Below are 21686 nucleotides of genomic sequence, written 5' to 3' on the forward strand. Positions count from 1 at the left end.
TGGAAATGATCGAGAACTTTCAACCAGAAGTGCTCAAAGACATTTAGCCTGCTGTGCGAGTGGACTTGCTAAATAATGAAATATCTGTCAGGGATGGGGAACTGGCATTGCCTCGGGACATTTAGGTGACAGCAATGGTTATGTTAATAGCACTCTTGCCTCTGAAAGACAAGATTCTTGATTTATGGAACTCCAGGACTCGAGCACAAAAATCAAGGCTGGGATTCCTGTGCTGTACTGAGGGAGTGCTGCACTGTGCCGTACTGAGGGAGTGCTGCACTGTGCCGTACTGAGGGAGTGCTGCACTGTGCCGTACTGAGGGAGTGCTGCACTGTGCCGTACTGAGGGAGTGCTGCACTGTGCCGTACTGAGGGAGTGCTGCACTGTGCCGTACTGAGGGAGTGCTGCACTGTGCCGTACTGAGGGAGTGCTGCACTGTGCCGTACTGAGGGAGTGCTGCACTGTGCCGTACTGAGGGAGTGCTGCACTGTGCCGTACTGAGGGAGTGCTGCACTGTGCCGTACTGAGGGAGTGCTGCACTGTGCCGTACTGAGGGAGTGCTGCCCTGTGCCGTACTGAGGGAGTGCTGCCCTGTGCCGTACTGAGGGAGTGCTGCCCTGTGCCGTACTGAGGGAGTGCTGCACTGTTAGAGGTGCTGTCAGGTGGATGAAATTATCCCATGGCACTATTTTTGAAAAGCAGACACTATGAACTCACTTTCCAGGCTATCTTTGCCAATCTGGTTCATCCAATCTACATGTAGATCAAGGCCATCCATTATTATTGTGGCACCTTTCTTACATTTCTTTCTTTCTGCATTCTGACTTACAGTGCAACTACTTTTAGAAGGCATAAAAACTACTACAAATGATCACTTACCGTTCCAATTTCTTATCGCTACCCAAACAACATCTTCTACATCTTGCTCATTTGAGAAAAGATCATCTTTCACTACTATACTAATGATCTCCTTAATTAATAGAGCTACCCTACCACCTTTTGGAATGTCAAATACCCTGCTGTGTTAAGGTCCCAGGCCTGGTCCATGTCTCTGTGGTGGCTATCAGGTCATGCATATTTATTTATATCTGTGCTAACAATGAATCCATTTTCTTAAGAATGCTGCATACATTCAAACACAAGAGCTTTTATCTCTCCTTTGGCACTTTTGCAATCTCTGGCCTTATTTGCTGGTGGACTCTTACGTATATTCTGTCCCTTCCTGCACACTCAATTGCTAACCTGTAGTGTCTCATTAAGGTTTGAGGCTGAGGTTATTCTGAAGGCTGGCCTTCTCAACCTTGCCTCTAAGGTGTGGTGACTCACAGGTTAAATCACCACCAGTCAGCTCTGCCCCCTCAAAGGGGAAAGCAGCCTATGGTCACCTGGGACTATGGGCACTTTACTGTTGATTTGATTTGGATTTGATTTGATTTTATGTACCGAAGTACGGTGAAAAGTATTTCTCTGCGCCCGAGGAACGTACACAGTACGTACATAGAAGACATGTTAACCTTACCCTCTGATTTACTACATCTCTTCTCATGTGATCTGCTCCCCCCACTATTTAGTTCAAAGCCCTCTCTACCATCCTAGTTGTACAACTCCCAAGTATACTGATCCCAGCATGGTTCAGGTGAAGCCCGTCCCAATGGTACTCCCACTTTCCCCAGTGCTGATGCCAGTGTCAGATGAATAAAAAAGCTGTTTGCGCCTATCTACTCTGTCTTATCCCTTAATGTTTTTAAATACCTCTATTAAACAGTTTAACATTTTTAAGTCTCTTCTACTCTCTCATACCAGACAGTATGCTATGCAGAAAACCTTTTCAGTACTTTGGATTTGATTTATTGTTACGTGTACAGAGGTACAGTGAAAAGGATTGTTCTGCATACTGGCTATTGCCTTCCTGTGACGTGGAGCCCAAAACTGCACACACTACTCTAACTCTAGGTATATGAAGATTTTCTATAGATTTACCATTTCATGCTGCAATATTCCTACTTCAACCCTGTGCCTCCCTTGTTGTAGTCCGTGTATTTAACATGCACTATGCCCAGTTACTCTTCCTTGGAAAATATCATTTTTTAACGTATTCTGTCTCTTAGTACCAACAGTTGCCAACATATTTTCTTGTTCTAGTAAAGTGCAAGTTGACACTTACCATGATCAACATGTTCTGTTTAGTCAGTTTTAAATAGTAACATGATGACACTTGCTTTTATCTTATATATTTTTAGACAGGCATGTCAAATTACAGCCATCCATGAAGCTCACGGGACTGTATTGGCGTAATACACACTGCCTTTCACTAAAACCGAAAAGGGGACATAAAATGTAGACAGTAAAATGAGAAGAGTTGAAAGCCCATTGGCGAAAGAAGGGAAAGTCACAATTGGAGAAGAAAGACTGAGATAATAAAATTATATATACTTTGTGATTTTCTGTAGTTAGCTGAAAATGTGCACAAAATTCAACTGGAGAAAATGAACAGGAAGAGTTAAAGTGATTATGAAGAAAATTGAAAGGTGTAACTAGAGTGCTGAATTAGCTGTAGGCAGGCAGTGTTATGAGCACTATAATATGCCTTAATGCCATTGGGCTAGGGAGAGGAAAATATTTTAGTCAGGCTTCCTAATAAGATTAAGTCCAGTGGTGACTGTATATGGCCGTTGGGTGATTCTTCCAATCTGATACTCATCTAGGCTCACTTAGGTTTGGTACTGGACAAGACATCCACCTGTCAAACGTATGCTCCAAGAACAAAGTATGACGATGAGGAGGAGATTGGGAAATTAAACTATAGGAAACTTAGAAGTGAAAATTATTTCCCTAATTAATAGTTGGCCCTAATTAACTGGAGAATAATTTAAACATTTCTGACTTACAGCAAGTTTTTTTTTCTCTATCAATTCTTACAACACCTGGCAAGCAATTTTGCCTTTTTCCTACAGTGTCTCTTACTAGTGTAAAGAGGCCCTGACCTAGATGGTTAAGCATCAAGCTTTCCCTATAATCTTAGTCTAGTCTGAAATCACTAAAGGAGATACAATTACGAGACAAGGTATTGTGCACACTGGAGTTCCATAGGGTCACGCAGTGCATTCAGCCCATTATGCTTGCATTGCCTTATTTGAAAGAGTTATCCAACTTGTCCCACTGCTCTGCTCTGTGGAATCATGCTGTAACTTGGTCTGGTTATTTATTTAAATGTAAGCCCCATTTCCTTCTACATACATTATCTTTGTAATTTTCCTACCTTACAGCACTGATTACCTCTTCAAAATCACATTAAAGGATGTCTCAAAAGTCTTTACAGCCAGGGCTTGTGAAAGGCACTAGATAAATTCAAGTCTTACTTTAATTGCACAGATTGACAACAGTCAAACAGTTCAGCAACTATGGAAAAATATGGAATCAATCAAAACTACAAACTGTTAATTACACCCACTGATAGAAACACTTACTGCCGCAAACATATTATTGCAATAATAAACGCATCCCTGAAATACCTGTTTGCAGGTAGAGCTCGCCACTGGTTTGGATGATCCATGCAGAGTCATCACTCAAAGCAACATATGCAGCATTTGGTAAAGCCTCATACCAATGTCTCTTCCCCTTCATTGTCACTTTACCACAAGCAAAAGCTTTGCTCGACTTTTGTTCAATTTTCCATAACAATGCACCTGTGTTTTGGAACGTTAACAATTTCCAAAGTTGTTAGAAATTAAAACAGAACCGGTTTTAGAAAGTTTCACTTTAAACAATTTGTTTTGCAAATAAGGCACAGGAGCAGTATATACAGAATCGGTGTTCATTGTTTAATACCGAGTTAGCCTCTTCACAAGCTACCATGCAGATTTTACCATTTGTGTACATAATTTATATTCCGTTAGAAATTAGAAATCAACAAGAAAGCTACAAAAATCAAAGATTGGAATTTAACTAAATGTTTAAAATTTTAGCTGCATAATTACTGTAGTAAGGCCGAGACTGTCAAAACAAGATCACCGTATCTTTACTGACCTGATGCCGATACTGCCACCTGCTGGACACCATCTTCAAACTTCTGCCACCGCAAACCTGTACCATGACAAGGGCTACAGTATAGTCCACCCTTGTAATCTAGACACCAGACATGCTTCTCGGACACTACCAGGCTGAGGATACTATGCCCGGGGCCAATGTAACCCATCCAGCTCTCAGCAAACTATTAACACAAGATAATGAGAAGTCAATTAACTTGCAATGACTCCCCCCACCCCTTCAAGGACCCATTAGCTATATCCTCATTTCAAAAAATGTGCCAATTTAAACAACAAGAGGTTTACAGTCTCCGTATTGAAGTTAGTAAGGGATTGACAGAATTCTGACAAAATATCTCAAACTTTTGTTTTTGACATCAGAGCTCTCTTTCACTGTTCATGCAATTGTCTGTTAAATGTTAAACAGATTATAATTGAAAAACAGAATATATAAGAAGCAAGCTCATAAAATAAATCTAAACTTGGACACTAGCTTACAAAACACACTTCACCTGATCAGATTTTAAAAGCTCCAATTCATCAGCAGCAGAATTATTCAGATCTTGAAACACTGAACCTAGTGATTTTGCAGCATTGCAACTGAGAGGGAGTTCGGTTATGTTAGCTTCGGATGACGAATAGGGCCCTGCATGAGCATAAATATCTTCATCGTCACTGGATGATGAAAGTTTTTCTTGCACATTCTTTTTTTCAGTGGTACCATTATCCGCAGAGCAAACAGCCTCAGAAGTTTGTCGAGTTTCAGAAGAATCTAATAAATGTGGCTCGTTGTATGAAACATACAATTGCGAAAAAGATTTGGTTTCCGGTTTGACCTGCTCTATATCTGGTGATAGAATTCTCATCAGCAGTGCGTGTCGTTCATCCAGGAAAGACTCTGAGCTTTCACTTAAAGATGCTTGCAAATTTAGCCCGCCAGCCAACCCGCTATTTTCTAGATCTTGAGATCTTAATTCCAAAGGTTCACTTTTGCAAACTGCATCAAATATCGGACCATCAACATTTTCTTGCAGTCTGATTACTGGTTCAGAACAATTTAACGTGGAAATCTTGCCTCTGCAATCTCCATTTTCACTGCGGTAACGGTCTAAAATTTCCAATTTGACAGATGATTTGGGGTTCAAACATTCTGCCAAGCACAGGTTAGAGGAACATGTCTTTTCATTCACTACATTTGTCATCTTCAAAGATTCTGGTGAACAGTCTGAAGGGATATGATCTTGTAATGACGGCACAGATTCAGGAGGTTTTTTGGTGCCAAGAAGGCTGGAATTCTCTTCCTGTAAAATAATATTCAATTCTGCACTAATCTGGTTCTCTCGTTCAGGAGAATCAGTGGTCAAGTAATCCAAGCTGCTGCTCAACAAGCTCATTTGATCAGATAAGTCACAAGTTGTGGTTACGGAGCCATCAGTAGCAAAGTCACTCAGAAATGCTGGCTCTGAACTTTGGGAGCTATTCGAACAGTCAATTTCATGTTTGACGAGGCTGCCTTCTGATGCAGAACTTGCTGTACAACAGAGACAACATGCAATTATTGAAAAATACAAGACTTGGGGGGGGGGGGGGAGAGAAAACCAAGATCATTCCAGAATAGGTAATGTAATATTACAATTCGCGACAATGTTTAGCTGTGCTCTGGTATTACCAAGTAAATTTAGTTAAAACAAAATCCTTGATGAGCCCCAAAAAATGAATCCTTCAATTCTAACCCTCACACATCTAGAACAAAGTTGTAAATTTTTAACAACACAGAAGGGCATTCAATCCATCACATCTAGAATGGATTATGTTACTATAATTGATTCCGGTAGAGAAATCCCAAACCAATGCGAAAACAAAACCCGCAACATCTATCTCTGCTCGTTCCATGAAAGTAAATTTGTGCTCTCTAATTACTGACTGATTATTTGCACCAATTCTTCCAGTTTATCCCAACAAAATGTCCACTTTTGGAAGCGGATTGTGTGTCAAACTACAATTAATAAGTAAAGCCACCTGAAGAAAGTGATTGTTGTTTCACTTCAGGTTTTCAAAAGTTTGTGATTGAAATGCTCTATGGGTTTTAAAGTAGATGGCCCAAGTTTACACTATTGAAATTGCTGAAAAAGACATGCTGTCGAAGATTCTCATCTTGCACTAATAGCACAAATTTGCAAGAATATCAATTGTAAAAGGCAACAATTTATACTGTATGAGAAGATTGCTGATTGGTAGGCAGGTTGGCTGAATGGTAGAGGTGTTGCCATGGAGAATACACCTGGGAACAGTTGACTGCCAAGATTTTGTTCAAATTTAAACTCGGCAGGACAACTTTGATTGGTCAAGTCATTGCCATTGGGATTGGCCAGCCCCAAAAGCTTTAGTTTAGTTGAGAAAGGCACAGTGCGTGCACATACTCCTTCTGTCTGTTAAGGACAGGGCCCTGCATGTGAATATATCTGGCTTCTAGCTTGTGTGAGCCAGTGTGAAACGGACTGATAATCTTAAATTGAGTGCCAGTGTAACTCTTAGCGGTCTCAGGATTGTTTAAAAAGTGGCTGTTCAATTGTGGAATGACATTTCATGGGGATTTTGTAAGCACAGACTGGTTGGGTACAGTTGACACCTTGCCTGTTGCGAACAGTCGAAGGAATGTGCTGTTTGATACAATCTGTCAGTTTGTGGGACGTGCAGCCCACTTTTAATGCCATCATCCTGGCATTAAAATTCAATTACCACATTTGTGTGAAGGGCAGAATGTTTTTTTTGTCTTGACTGCAGCATCCTGTGAGTGGAGGATATCACTTGTGCTGCTACTGCATAGTAGCAGTGTGAAACGGTTAGCTTCACCTGCTGTTGAAATCTTTGAGACACCCTACCCTTCCAGAATAATCAGAGGTAGACTAGGCACTTTTCAGGGTCAAAAGTGGCACCTTAAACCCATTCGTGAGTTTGCATGGTAAACTGCATGCAATGATCTGATCAGAGTAGCCATCTGAACAGGGTAGCCATTATCCCGCAGGATGTCTTTGATGGTCCTATTTCAGCACAGTTACCAAATGGCTTGGGTCTTATTTACAAGGTTACGGTAAGGTCAATCTTAGTGCGTGAAACTGTAGGAATCCCAACACGTCTATTGACAGTGAAGGTAGGCTTGCAGTAGACAGTAGTGGAGAACTTCTTGGCAGATTTCTCAACTAGCACGTCAAGGAAAGGGAGTTCATTTGACTGCTCTATTTCAAAGGGTGAATTTGAGAGCAGGATGGAGCCCACTATGATGTGTAAGGAAGTTCTTTTATGCATATTCTAATATAACAAAGATATAATCTATGTATCGGGAAGATGCAAGGGATAGGATGTTCAGTGTCATCCATCGAAGACACATATGTTCTGGAAATCGTCAAAGATGCCCAAGAGGGCTGGGCCTGGAGGGGATCCTATGAATTCCGGTGTCCATGGTGTAAAAACTGAATTCAATTGCACGAGTTACGGAGTTCAAAAGTTCAATACCAATTCAAATAATTGTGGCACAAGGGTGGCACAGTGGTTAGCACTGCTGCCATACAGCTCCAGGGTCCTGAGTTCAATTTCGGCCTCGGGTCACTGTCTGTGTGGAGTTTGCACTTTCTCCCAGTATCTATGTGGGTTTCCTCCCACAGACAGAGATATGCAGGTTAGGTGGATTGGCTATGCTAAATTGCCCCTTAGTGTCCAAAAGGTTAGGTGGGGCTACTGTGTTATGGGGATGGGGTGGCGATGTGGGCTTAAGTAGCGTACTATTTCCAAGGGCCGGTGCAGACTCGATGGGCCAAACTATGTCCTTCTGCACTGTAAAGTCTATGATACTATGATCTAGATTGCAATGCTATAGTAACTTGGTGCAAATGCCCATGGCTTCCTTGGACGGTACACTGGTTAATAGGCCAGCAATGTCGAATGAACAAATGGGTGTGGCATTGCTATTGATATGCAACCCCTGTATGGTCTTCATGAAGGTTAATGAATCCTTTACCGTGTAGGTGGAAAGTTTTGTTCATCATGCTGAATGGCTACCGTGATTAAATTGGTATTTCTGCGAATTTGTCCAAAGTGTCCAAGACAAATGGTTTTAACAGCATGTTTATTTATTCATCAAAAATAAAATTCTGCACTGCCAAACCATTATTGCAATTAATAAAAGTGGGTCAGGAATGGTGGCACAGTGATTATCTTGTCTGCCTCACCGCGCCAGGGACATGCGTTTGTTTCTGGCCTTGGGTGACTGTGTGGAGATCTCCCCATGTCTGTGTGGGTTTCCGCTGGGTGCTCAAGTTTTCTCCCACAGTCCAAAGATATGCAGGTTAGGTGGACTAGCCACGATAAATACTCAGGGTTACGAGGATGAGGGGGATGTGCCTAGGTAGAGTGCTCCTTCGGGGGTCGGTGCAGACTCAGTGGGCTGAATGGCCTCCTTCTGCACTGTAGGGATTCTATGTTCTATATATTTTTTTTAATTTAGTGTACTCAATTATTTTTTTTCCAATTAAAGGGTAATTTAGCATGGCCAATCCACCTAACCTGCACATCTTTGGGTTGTGGGGTTGAAACCCCCGCAGACACGGAGAGAATGTGCAAACCCCACCGTGATCCGGGGCCAGGATCGAACCCGGGTCCTCAGCGCCATAGGCAGCAGTGCGAACCACTGTGCCGCCCCTTGGGGGATTTTATATTCTATAAAGTGAATGGTTTCATGTAAAATACCTTGCTTCCGTTTCTTCTTCTTTTTTACAGGAACAACAATGAGCTGTTGGTTAAATTCTTCCAAGTTTATTGTCCTGAACCTTTCGGAGGAATCTGGAATCTTGGTTAATCCCATGGATGAGGAAAGTGCTCCAACCTGCTGCTCTGGAGTTGTCACATGGCTAAAAACACTAATACCACTGTTTATAGAACTGCTTCTGCTCCTTGGCTCACTTTCTGAATATCTTCTTTCTCTCGTCTCATCCCATACAAATCTTGCAGCATTGATTTTTGCATTCAAACTTTGCTCGGGTTCGGAAGACCATGGATGGTGCACTTCAAACTGACCAGTCCCTGAAGCTCTATTTTCACTTTGCATGTCCTTTGAGTCTGTTGTGATTACTGTTTCTTGAACTGATTCACTGGAACTGGCTGCCTGCGCAGAATTTATTTGTGAATGTACACCTGAAAATGCAATTAAGTCGGTATTAAATTTACAGATTTCAAAACTGCTTTTGGAAAAAGGAAAAAAAATCTGCGACTCAGGACAGTTTCCACAAACAGCATTTTGATAACCTTTTGCCCCTGTTCTCCCTGAAGGCAGGGATTCTTCACTGGACAAAGCTTAATCTTTAAAAGAAAACCTGAAGACAACAGTCTGTCATTGTCCATGTCTATTTGAAGTTAAATTTGAAAATAAAATCTTTCAGTTTTAAAATTACAACTGACATAATATCAGTGACCATCTGCAGAGCGGGTATTCCAAACTGCTATCACCCTTTTGCGTGTGGATAGTTTTCCTAACTTCATTGATGAAAGGTGGACCTAACTTTTAGGCCCAAATCCCTTGCCTTAGATTTCCCAATCAGGAGGAACCAGGGGCGAAATTCTCCAGAAACGGTGCGATGTCCGCCGACTGGCGCCCAAAACGGCGCAAATCAGTCGGGCATCGCGCCGCCCCAAAGGTGCGGAATGCTCCGCTTCTTTGGGGGCCGAGCCCCAACCTTAAGGGGCTAGGCTGGCGCCGGACCGATTTCCGCCCCGCCAGCTGGCGGAAAAGGCCTTTGGTGCCCCGCCAGCTGGCGCGGAAATGACATCTCCGGGCAGCGCATGCACGGGAGCGTTAGCGGACGCTGACGGCATTCCCGCGCATGCGCAGTGGAGGGAGTCTCTTCCGCCTCCGCCATGGTGGAGACCGTGGCGGAGGCGGAAGGGAAAGAGTGCCCCCACAGCTCAGGCCCGCCCGCGGATCAGTGGGCCCCGATCGCGGGCCAGGCCACCGTGGGGGCACCCCCCGGAGCCAGATCGCCCCGCGCCCCCCCCCCCAGGACCCCAGAGCCCGCCCGCGCCGCCTTGTCCCGCCGGTAAGGTAGGTGGTTTCATCTACGCCGGCGGGACAGGCATTTTAGCGGCGGGACTTCGGCCCATCCGGGCCGGAGAATCGCGGGAGGGGCCCGCCAACCGGCGCGGCGCGATTCCCGCCCCCGCCGAATATCCGGTGCCGGAGACCCGGCAGGGGGTCGGAGAATCTCGCCCCAGGTTTCTCATGCTTGTGCCTTTTAAATAAAGTTGGGAAAAAAATATATATATATCCTGGAGAAATTGTCTAATGCAGCAACTTCACTGACTTACAATTTGAACCAGTCTTTTAATAAATGATCTTTATTAGTGTCACAAGTAGGCTTACATTAACACTGCAATGAAGTTACTGTGAAAATCCTAGTCGCCACATTCCAGCACCTGTTCGGTACACTGTGGGAGAATTCAGAATGTCCAATTCACCTAACAAGCACGTCTTTCGGGATTTGTGGGAGGCAACCAGAGTACCCTGAGGAAACCCACGCAGACACGGGGAGAATGTGCAGGCTCCGCACAGGCAGTGGCCCTAGTCGGGAATCAAACCCGGGTCCCTGGCACTGTGAAGCAACAGTGCTAACCACAATTGTAACAATACACCGACTGCACTTTACTTTTACTGCAAATGTGGTATCACTGGAAATGAGCCGATGGGGAAAAAGAAAACAGAGATTCATTCCTCTTTCCATCACGGAGCTGTAAACAGTTTCCATTTTTACATTATAGACACGATTACTGTACTATTGCAGATGTTGAAAATTAGGCCAGAGCCAGATGCAGGATATAAAATAAAAAGTTCCCAGATTTAGACTTTGCTGTAATTTACATATATACTCAGTTACCAGATTCACGATTCTGACAGAATATATTTCTCCTCCGCTTGGTCTGAAATGAACAATCCCTTATTTTGAAAAAGTAACCCCTAGTTCTAGATTCTCCGGCAGAGAAAACATCCTCTCCACTTCCAATCTGCCAATATCCCTCAGGGGATCCCTCTTAACTCTTCTAAACTCCAGTGGATACAAGCCTAACCTCTTCAACCTTTCCTTATACGATGACCCACTCATTCATGTATTGGTCTAGTAAACCCTCTCTGAACTCTGTTTCTAATGAGTTTACATCCTTTCTTAGATAAGGAAACCAGTACTGTATACAATACTCTAGATGTGGTCTCATCAATGCCCTGTGCAACTGAAGCATAGCCTCCCTACCTTTGCAATCAATTCCCCCTCACAATAACATTCCATTAGCCTTCCTAATTATTTGTTGTATACCAGCCTTTTGTGATTCATGCACCAGGATACCTAGATCTCTCGGCACCTCAGAGCTCTGCGATCTCTCACCATTTAGATAATAAGTTTATTTTTTATTCTGCCTGCCAAAATGGACATTTCACATTTGCCCACATTTACTCCATCTGCCAGATGTTTGTCCTTTCATAGCCACTTTACGTCCTCTTCACTATTTACTTCACTATCTTTATGGCATTAGCAAATTTAGCAACTATACCTTCAGTCTCTTCATCCCATTTATATAAATTGTAAAATGGTTGAGGATCCAGCACTGATCCCTGTGGCAAACCACTCGTCACATCCTGCCAACTAGAAAAAGACCCATTTACGCCAACTCTGTTTCCTGTTAGCTAGCCAATCTTCAATCCGTGCCAATATGTTACCCCCTACTTACTCATACTTTATTGTGGCCTCTTATGAGCTTAATGGATTAGAACAGGCAAAATAAGTCTTCCATTAAAATGTTATCAAGAGTCCCGAAAAATTGTATCAGATTTTCAGAAATTTGTGTCTTGTGGCGCAGTGGTAATGCCCTCCTTCTGGACCAGAAGCTCTGGGCACAAGTGTTCATGGCATGGCCAAACAGGTTAATTATCAGCCTGTAAATTCTTCCAATATGTCTGATGGCAGGTGGGAAGAGCAGGATAGTTTCCTTCTCAACCAGATTGCAGAAAGCAACAGAAAACCACTGCAGTACTTTGCCAAGCATAATCATGGACCAATCCAATGGAAGTAAATGATCAGCAACAGCCTCTTAGGGCATGGTCCCTGGAGGAGAAGGAGGGGGATATGGAGAGGAGATTCAAGAATCACCTGCTTAGGCTATAATCTGCAATATGGAAATCCAGGTTGATCATAAATTACAATAGATTCACCAGACACCATGTCTCAAGATTACTTGTCAGCACTGTGTAGGTCACGCTTCTAAGCAAGAAGCTCATGGCAACTTAATAACACCCAAATTTCCTTAATTTTATACACCTGTCAATCAAACCCTATATTGGGAGGAATCTGATTACATAGACTCTCAAGACTTTTCAAATACAATTTTTCTTGGAGACTTTCAACAGCAACTAAATTTTCAGGCACAACAGAAATCAAGTCACATTTCTGGTATTTAAAAAAAGATTTGGATTTATACACCACCTTTCACAATCACAGGATGTCCCAAAGTGCTTTACTGCCAAAAAGAAGTGCTTTTTGAAGCGTGGTCACTGTTATAATGTAGGAAATGCAGCAGCCACTTTGTGCTCTGCAAGTTCCTTCAAACCAGATAATCTGCTGTTCTTTGTGATGTTGATTAATGGATGAATATTGGCCAAATCAGCAGGAATAACGCCCCGCTCTTCGTGTCATCAGATCTTTTACATCTGCCTGACAGGGCAGAAGGGGCCTTAGTTAAATGTACCATCTGAAAGATGATACATCACTCCCTCAGTATTGCACTAGAATGCCAGCCTTAATTTGTTTGCTTGTCATGTGAGAGTACCCTTTAAGAAAAGTGTGTTTAAGAAATGTACCTTTAAGAAATGGAGCGGCTCATGTTACTGGAGTGGTGTCGGAGTGTGGGTGGAGCTGGGCTCTACTTCTGCTTTTTAGTTCCAGTTTGAAAAAGCTTGGGGTGTGTCTGTTTTTCAGTGAGCTGCATCTGAAGGTGATCTCTGCCATCCAAAGACCGTCTATGGATCATTTGGTGAACTCAGAATTGTAAAAGGTCTCAGTATTAAATGTAAACCTAATGTGCTCCTGTTTGAAGGTGTGTTAAGTTGTTTGGGTGCAAATGGACAGCATACAGGTTACTTAGGGTTGTATTCTTTGGGGGGTGTATTTGATTCACTGGTTGCTAAGATATTCCCTGTTTGTTTAAAAAGGTTAACTTGAGTTCATAGAATAAACATTGTTTTGTTTTAAAACCATTGGTCCATTTTCTGCTATACCATACCTGTCGAGTGAGCCATGTGCTCCCCTTCCAAAATCTATTAAAAGTTGTGGGTCAGGTGAACTCCATGATACACTCTGGGATTCTCTAAACCCTGGCCCATAACATGCTCAAGTCCTTGAGTGGGTCTTGAACGTAAAATTTTCTGACCCCGAGGCAAGAGTACTACTACTTGCACCACAGACACATTTTAATTAAATTTTCCTTTCAGTTTAAAAATAAATCCTCACTGAGGCCGACTCTATATTTTCGGTTCCTATTTTTGGCGTAACATACAAGACATTCAAAGTGAAAGCTTTCCTAGGACTTACAGAAGATGGTGAAATTAGTTGAAATTTATACTCTATTTTAAGGCTGAAAGGAAATACCAGTGTGGGTTTTTCCTTGGGCCCTGATTATTTGGGGTGGTTTATTCCCAATTGCACCCATTTTAAGTTTAGACTTATTCAAACGAGACAGGGAGGATATTTAGTTGCAACTTGACATTGGTAAAAAAAGGAGTTACATTGGGCATCTTTTTCACCTCCAACCTCCAATTGCAGAAGACTAAGATTAAATAAAAGTACAGTCATTAACAAATTTTCTGAAATGTTTTTCTCACAGTCAGTGATTTTGTGGGTTATAAAAGTCCAGTCTAATTTTCACATTCCAAACACAATCCTTGTACTGTGGAAATCAACATGGACTTTATCACATTAAATAAACTGTTGACGTCAGATATCATGTGTAAACCTTTACAAACTTGGAAAATAGAGCAAAACAGGATTATACAGGGCCATATACCGAAAGAAGAAAATTCAATGTAGATGGCAGAACTCCTTCAGTCCTTTGGGACTGTTAGTAGATTGTGGCTGCTGATCTCCAATGTTGTTTTCACCCATCCCTCCCTGGAAACTCTTTCCAATAATGTGCTTCAGCAGAATGCGTATTGGTTAAATTAGGTCTCACTTTTCTTTCCACCCTGTTTCATCCTCTTTAACTAAAGACAATGGGTTCAGCCCACAGAAATCTGCAGCTCTTGGCACTCAGCACATGGGACACTTCATGCATTTGTCTAGATGGCAAATATAATTAACCATTTCAACTATGGAAGAGGTGACAAATATTAAGATTCACATTTTTTAACTAAATAAATACCCAAAGAGAAATACTTTACAGGGTAGTGAGGAAAGAGTCGGGGCAGTGAGAGCATGGAGCATGGAGTGGACTAAATGGATCGCTCTTCCAAAGAGCCAGCATTGGCACATTGGGCTGAATAGCCCTTTGACACACTGCACACCTTTGTTCTGCCATTCACACATTCTATTCTCTTTACATGCTACTATCAGCACCCTTCTTAGCCTTAATCACCGGCATTTGCATTCCTTTTGTCTTTCTGTCCACGGAATCTTTGTCAATCTCCACCTATCGCTGACCCCCCTATCCAGACCCACCGCTCCACGCCCCCCCCCCCCACAACAGTATAAATCTGACCCTAAATCTAGCTCTCTCTCGAGCTTGGAAGGTCATCCAGACTCGAAACGTTAGCTCCCTTCTCTTTCCACAGATATTGTCAGACCTGCTGAGATTGTCCAGTATTTTGTTTCAGATTCCAGCATCTGCAGTAATTTGCTTTTAGCCTCCTCTATTTGGTTGTCTTGACATTCTTCATGAAGATTTCATTAAGGACAGGGGCGGCACATGGCACAGCGGTTAGCACAGCTACTTACGGCGCTGAGGACCCGGGTTCGATCCTCGCCCCGGGTTACTGTCCGTGTGGAGGTTGCACATTCTCCCCTTGCCTGCGTGGGTTTCACCCCCAAAGCCAAAGATGTGCAAGCTAGGTGGATTGGCCACACTAAATTGCCCTTAACTGGAACAAAATAATTAGGTACTCTAAAAATGTTTTTAAAGATTTAATTAAGGACTATATGATTGCAGTCAGAAGCACATGCTTCACCCGATTTTCCTCACTTTGGTAGACCACAGATACTGAGGTTAACTGGAATTCCCAGGAGTTAGCAAGCTAAGCAAGGCCCAAGCGTCCAATTTGGTATTTTGCTGATCTGTATGACTCCATACCACATACATGGAAATTTCCCAGCTCAGCCTAAAATAATGTTGTTTAAATCAAGCTATCCTACCTGTTGTCATCAACCCTTCTGGTTTGCTGGAAATCCGAACAATATTACGGTCATCAGTCAACATGAAAATTTCATCTTCTGTACAGGAAACAGACACAATGCCACTGAGCCCTTCCAGTCCACCAATCAAAGCCTGCAAATGTCATGAATGAAATATCAAAACGTGTTATTGCTTAATTGATGTGACTTGCATCAACTTCACCTTTTGAGGATTAAAGAACATTTTTAGTTAGACAAAAACATTTAGGGCTGGATCGTCCTGGGAGGCCCAAGTCCCATCACCGGGGCCTGAAAGAGGGCTATCTATCTTGCTGCTGCCGCTGGCCGCAGGATCTGGGGTCATAATTTGCCAGCTACAGTCAATTAAGTGAGCGACCCCGAGGCCACCATCCAATTAAGCACTGTTGGACCCTCAGCATAGTGCCCGCTGGGAGGCCGCCAATTTTTCACTAGGATATCTCCCCAAGTGGTGGGTAGGCCAACACATGCTTAAAAATTACATTTCTAACTTTTTCCAGTTCTAATTAAAAATCACCATAAATGCTGCCTGACTAGAGAATTGCCTGCATTTTCTGAACAAGACCTCAATGTTTCCTGCATTTAAAAATTGTCAAATGAATATTGTCAATATCCATACAATTCAAAAACAAAACCCCCAAAAGGCTGACGAGTCAATCAGAGCCATGATTTTTATTTCTGAGTTAACTCATTCCATGAAGGTTTTGGTCGAAACCAATTTGAAAAACCCCGAGTGCTCATTGAAATGAATCTCAGTTTTGTCCAGTTTGTGAACAGAATCACATGGCACCCACCAAGTTTCCACCATTGTTCATAGCCTATCTCCTCAGTGCAATATTGACAACTTAGTGAATTGTTGCGCTGTCAAACTCAGTAGATACGTCAAAACCTATTATCTCTTTGGGCCCTTAAAGCCATTATGGAAAAGCAGAGTTTCATCTTAATGCAAACGGAATAGGAGGATGACACGGTGGTGCTCCAACTTTGTCGTGCATTTGGGGAGATGATGTTGACGCAGTAATGTCACGAGTGGTGGCAAAGTCATTTGGCTCGTAATCCTGAGGCTAATGCTCTAGGGACATGGGTTCAAATCCCACAACGGCAGGTAGAATTTAAATTAAATGAATAAGTCTGCAATTAAAAGCTAATTCCAGTGAGGATAACTCAAACTATCACCGATTGTTGTAAAAACCCACCTGGTTCATTAATGTCATTTAGGGAAGGAAATCTGCCATCCTTACCTGGTCTGCACCAGACTACAGACCCACAGCAATGGGTAATATGTTGCTCTCTGAAATGGTCCACTCGTTCAGGGGCAATTAGGGGACGTACAATAAATGCTGGCCTTGCCAACGACACATCTCATGAATGAATAACAAAAATAAATTGGTCCTTGAGTTTACACTTTTCTGATCCTACTCAAGCACCTGTAGTTATTTTTAGAATAGGCTTTGTTGGGGTTTCAAGCACTTTCTCCTGAACACTGTTTGCACTATTTAGTATTCTGCTAGGATGGTCTGAAATTTAAGATGTTCTGAATTTATGGTATTTCTTTTATTTCTTTTACCAAATTAGAGCTGATGATTAAGCCCAAACTGTACTGCATCCCGAGGTCAGGCTTGTTCTCCAGTACAAGCAAGCCGATATATTTCCCTTTGGTAGAATTAATATTTGACCTTTCTGTCCTTTCTTGTGTTCATTCGCGCGCGCTGTTTTCTTGTAGCTTTGTACTCAGGCCAATTGGTCATTACCCATTTAGGATGTAAATTAATTTCCTATTAGTTTCTTTTAGTTTTCAATTCTGCTTTAAAAATTAGGATGTCTTAGTCCTGTTAGGAAACCAAAAGTTATTTTAAGGGATTTATATTTGTATTGGTAAACATTAGAAACAAGGTATAGTTTCATATGAGTTAAAGTGTTTACATGGTTCGTCTGGTTCAGTTTCTGATCAATGGAACTCCCAGGCTGTTGATAATCAGTGATTCAGCAATGGTAATACCATTGAATATCAATGTCATATTTTGTTTTATAATGCTGTTGTGAAATGTCTTGGGGCATTTTGTCACCTTAAAAGGCACCATATCAACACAAATAGCTGTTGTACATATTTGATGCCACCTGGTGGCAAGATGCCTACAATAACAAGCAAATATAATCGTCCTTTACAAAATATTCACCTTGTATTTTACCATTAGGAACATTCACATAACATTGCAACACAAGATATATGCCATGTTTGCAAAATCTTAAACATACCACCAGTCAGTCAACCTTAGACTACAGGATTGAGGGGCATGGATAGAGTGGATGGGCAGGTACTCTTTCCCAGGGTGGAGGGGTCAGTCACCAGGGGGCATAGGTTTAAAGTCTGTGAGGCAACGTTTAGAGGAGATGTGCGAGGCAGGTTTTTGTTTTTATACAGAGGGTGATGAGTGCCTGGAACACGTTGCCAGGGAGATTGTGGAAGCAGATACATTAACAGCAGCATTCAAAAGGCATCTTGACACGTCCGGTTGCGGCGATGCGGAGCTAAGCCGCACATTTCGGCAGCTCCCGCTTTAACGGACTTTTGGGCTCTCCGGAGGAGCGCCAACGGAAATTTTTTGATTGAATCCCGTGTGGGAAGGTGAAGTAAGGCCCCCCCCTTACGTCGTATGGCGGGGATTAGCAGTGGAGCGACGGAGAAAGAGGCTTTGGAGCAGCGGCAAAAACGAGGGGAAAAAACCAAGATGGCGGAGGACGGAGATCGAGCAGCATGGGGGCCGGACTAGCAGGAGTTCCTCAGGCTCGGCGTGGAGGAGCTTAAAAAGGAGGTGCTGGCGCCAATGCTGTTGGCGATCGAGGGACTGAAGGAGCCCCAGAAGTTCCAGGCGGTGGAGCTCCGTGAGGTCAGGGATAAAACTAATGAGAACGAGGACGAGATCCTGGGCCTGGCGGTAAAGAGGAGTACAAGGTGTTGCACAAGAGGTGGGCCGAGAGACTCGAGGTCCTGGAGAACAGTTCGAGGAGGAAGAATCTCCGGATTCTGGGTCTCCTCGAAGGAGTGGAGGGGGCTGATGCCAGGGCGTATGTGAGCACGATGGTCCATTCGCTGATGGGTGCAGAGGCCTCTCCGAGCCCCCTGGAGCTAGAAGGGGCTCACCGGGTCCTGGCGAGGAGACCCAAGGCTGGCGAGCCGCCAAGGGGGATAGTGGCAAGGTTCCATCGCTTCGCGGACAAAGAAAGTGTCCTGAGATGGGCCAAGAAGGTGCGGAGCAGTAGATGGGAGAATGCGGTGATCCGAGTCTACCAGGATTGGAGTGCGGAGGTGGCAAAGAGGAGAGCGGGCTTCAACCGGGCCAAGGCGGTGCTGCATAAAAAAAAGAGTGAGATTCGGAATGCTGCAGCCTGCGCGACTGTGGGTCACTTATCAGGACCGACACCACTATTTCGAAACGCCAGAAGAGGCTTGTACCTTTATCCAAACCGAAAAATTGGACTCGAACCGAGGGGCTGTGGTTGTGGGGGAGATGTTGACTGTATATAGGGTTGTAAATATGGGTAAAGAATGTTTCACGGGTGGGATGATGGATGGGGATGGGGGAAAGAGTTCTTTTTTCTTTTGATGAGATAGTGGGGAATGTGGGCGTCGGTGCTGGAGGGAGGTGAGACTCGGGGATGGGGGAACTGGGATAAAGCCGCAACAGGAACTGCGCCACAGGGGGCGGGGCTGGCTCAGGAAAGCGCGGGCTTTTTCCCGCGCTAGGGACGGGGGGGGTGGAGGAACGCAAGGAGGAGGAGAGATTCCCACACGGGGAGATCAACGGAAGGCGGGGGAAGCCGGGGTCAGCAGAAGTCAGCTGACTCATGGAAGTAGTATGGGGAGAGCAAAAGAGCTAGATGCGGATCTAGCGGGGGGGAATAGGGTTGCTGCTGCACTGGCCGAGGGGGAACTGAAAATGGAAGAGGTGGTCGGGGCGGGGGTTCCCCGTCTGGGGGACTGGAGGGTGCGGGAGAAGCGGGCACGGGACTGGCCCAAGATAGGAGATGGCTAGTCAGCGGGGGGGGGGGGGGTAGCCCCCCCAATCCGGCTGATCACGTGGACTGTGAGGCGCCTAAATGGGCCGGTTAAGAGGGCCCGAGTGTTCGCGCACTTAAACGGACTGAAGGCAGACATGGTCATGTTTCAGGAGACGCATCTGAAGGTGGCAGATCAGGTCAGGTTAAGGAAGGGATGGGTAGGACAGGTGTTCCATTCAGGGCTGGATGCGAAGAATAGAGGGGTGGCAATACTGGTGGGGAAGCGGGTGTTGTTTGAGGCCAAGAACACAGTAGCGGACAATGAAGGCCGATACGTGATGGTGAGCGGTAGGTTGCAGGGGACGGGGGTAGTATTGGTAAATGTATGTGCCCCGAACTGGGACGATGCTGGATTCATGAAACGGATGTTGGGGCGTATTCCGGACTTGGAGGTAGGGAGCTTGATAATGGGTGGGGATTTCAACACGGTGTTGGACCCAGCATTAGATCGTTCCAGATCTAGGACGGAGAAGAGGCCGGCTGCGGCCAAGAGGCTCAGGGGGTTTATGGACCAGATGGGGGGAGTAGATCCGTGGAGATTTGCCAGGCCTTTGACCAGAGAATTTTCTTTTTTCTCCCATGTACATAAGGCCTACTCCCGGTTAGATTTTTTTTGTTCTGGGCAGGGCATTGATCCCGAAAGTGGAGGGAACGGAGTATTCGGCCATAGCCATTTCAGACCACGCCCCGCATTGGGTGGAGCTAGAGCTGGGGGAGGAGAGGGACCAACGCCCGTTGTGGCGGTTGGATGTGGGACTGCTGGCGGACGAGGAAGTGTGTGGGAGGTTGCGGGGGTGCATCGAAAGGTATCTGGAGGCCAACGACAACGGGGAGGTGCAGGTGGGAGTAGTATGGGAGGCGCTGAAGGCGGTGGTCGGGGAGAGTTAATCTCCATCATATAGGGAGAAGAGAGAGGGCAGGGAAAGGGAGAGGTTAGTGGGGGAGATTTTAAGGGTGGACAGGAGATATGCAGAGGCTCCTGATGAGGGGCTACTCAGGGAGAGACAAAGTCTCCAGACTGAGTTCGACCTGTTGACCACGGGGAAGGCAGAGGCACAGTGGAGAAAGGCACAGGGGCGATGTATGAATATGGGGAGAAGGCGAGTCGGATGCTGGCACATCAGCTCCGTAAGAGGATGGCAGCGAGGGAAATAGGTGGAGTTAAGGATGGCAGGGGAACTAAGGTGCGGAGTGCGGTGAAAGTGAATGAGGCATTCAAGGCCTTTTACGAGCTGTATAGGTCCCAGCCCCCAGGGGGAAAAGAGGGGATGCGACAATTCTTGGACCAAGTAAGGTTCCCAAGGGTGGAGGAGCGGGAGGTGGCTGGTTTGGGGGCACCAATTGGGGTGGATGAGCTGGTTAAAGGACTGGGGAGCAAGCAGGCAGGGAAGGCCCCGGGGCCAGATGGGTTCCCGGTGGAGTTCTATAGGAAGTATGTAGACCTGTTAGCTCCGTTGCTGGTAAGGACCTTCAATGAAGCAAAGGAGGGGGGGGGACCCTGCCCCCGACAATGTCGGAGGCGACGATCTCTTTGATCCTGAAACGGGATAAGGACCCACTGCAATGCGGGTCGTATAGACCGATCTCGCTCCTTAACGTAGATGCTAAGTTGCTGGCAAAAATGTTGGCTACGAGGATTGAGGACTGTGTCCCGGGAGTGATTCACGAGGACCAGACGGGATTCGGAAAGGGCAGGCAGCTAAATACCAATGTGCGAAGGCTCCTAAATGTGATAATGATGCCATCGGTGGAGGGAGAGGCGGAGATAGTGGCAGCTATGGACGCGGAGAAGGCCTTTGACCGAGTGAAGTGGGAGTATCTCTGGGAAGTGTTGCAGAGGTTTGGGTTTGGAGAGGGGTTTATCAGTTGGGTTAAACTCCTATATAGAGCCCCGGTGGCAAGTGTGGTTACGAATCGGTGGAGGTCGGACTATTTTCGGCTGTATCGAGGGACGAGGCAGGGGTGCCCCCTGTCCCCCTTGTTGTTTGCACTAGCAATTGAACCTTTGGCCATGGCATTAAGGGAGTCTGGGAAATGGAGGGGGGTGGTCCGAGGGGGAGAGGAGCACAGAGTGTCGCTGTATGCAGACGACCTGTTGCTGTATGTGGCGGACCCAGTGGAGGGGATGGTGGAGGTCATGCAGATCCTAAGG

The 21686-nt window shown here is 44.9% G+C and overlaps 1 protein-coding gene across 2 annotated transcripts in view; it reads right to left on the reverse strand.

Annotated features, from left to right (window-relative positions):
* Positions 1–21686, reverse strand: part of tecpr2 (tectonin beta-propeller repeat containing 2) — a 123034-nt gene that overhangs the window by 76030 nt on the left and 25318 nt on the right. For both annotated transcript variants that reach the window (XM_072490436.1, XM_072490437.1), the window contains exons 7-11: positions 15458–15590; positions 8769–9212; positions 4538–5556; positions 4027–4210; positions 3513–3686 (exon numbers count right to left, since the gene is read on the reverse strand). In XM_072490436.1, the coding sequence (XP_072346537.1) occupies positions 3513–3686; positions 4027–4210; positions 4538–5556; positions 8769–9212; positions 15458–15590 (1954 nt within the window). The remainder of the gene's footprint in view (positions 1–3512; positions 3687–4026; positions 4211–4537; positions 5557–8768; positions 9213–15457; positions 15591–21686) is intronic.

This window comes from Scyliorhinus torazame, chromosome 2 (assembly GCF_047496885.1).
Source record: "Scyliorhinus torazame isolate Kashiwa2021f chromosome 2, sScyTor2.1, whole genome shotgun sequence".
Lineage (NCBI taxonomy): Eukaryota > Metazoa > Chordata > Chondrichthyes > Carcharhiniformes > Scyliorhinidae > Scyliorhinus > Scyliorhinus torazame.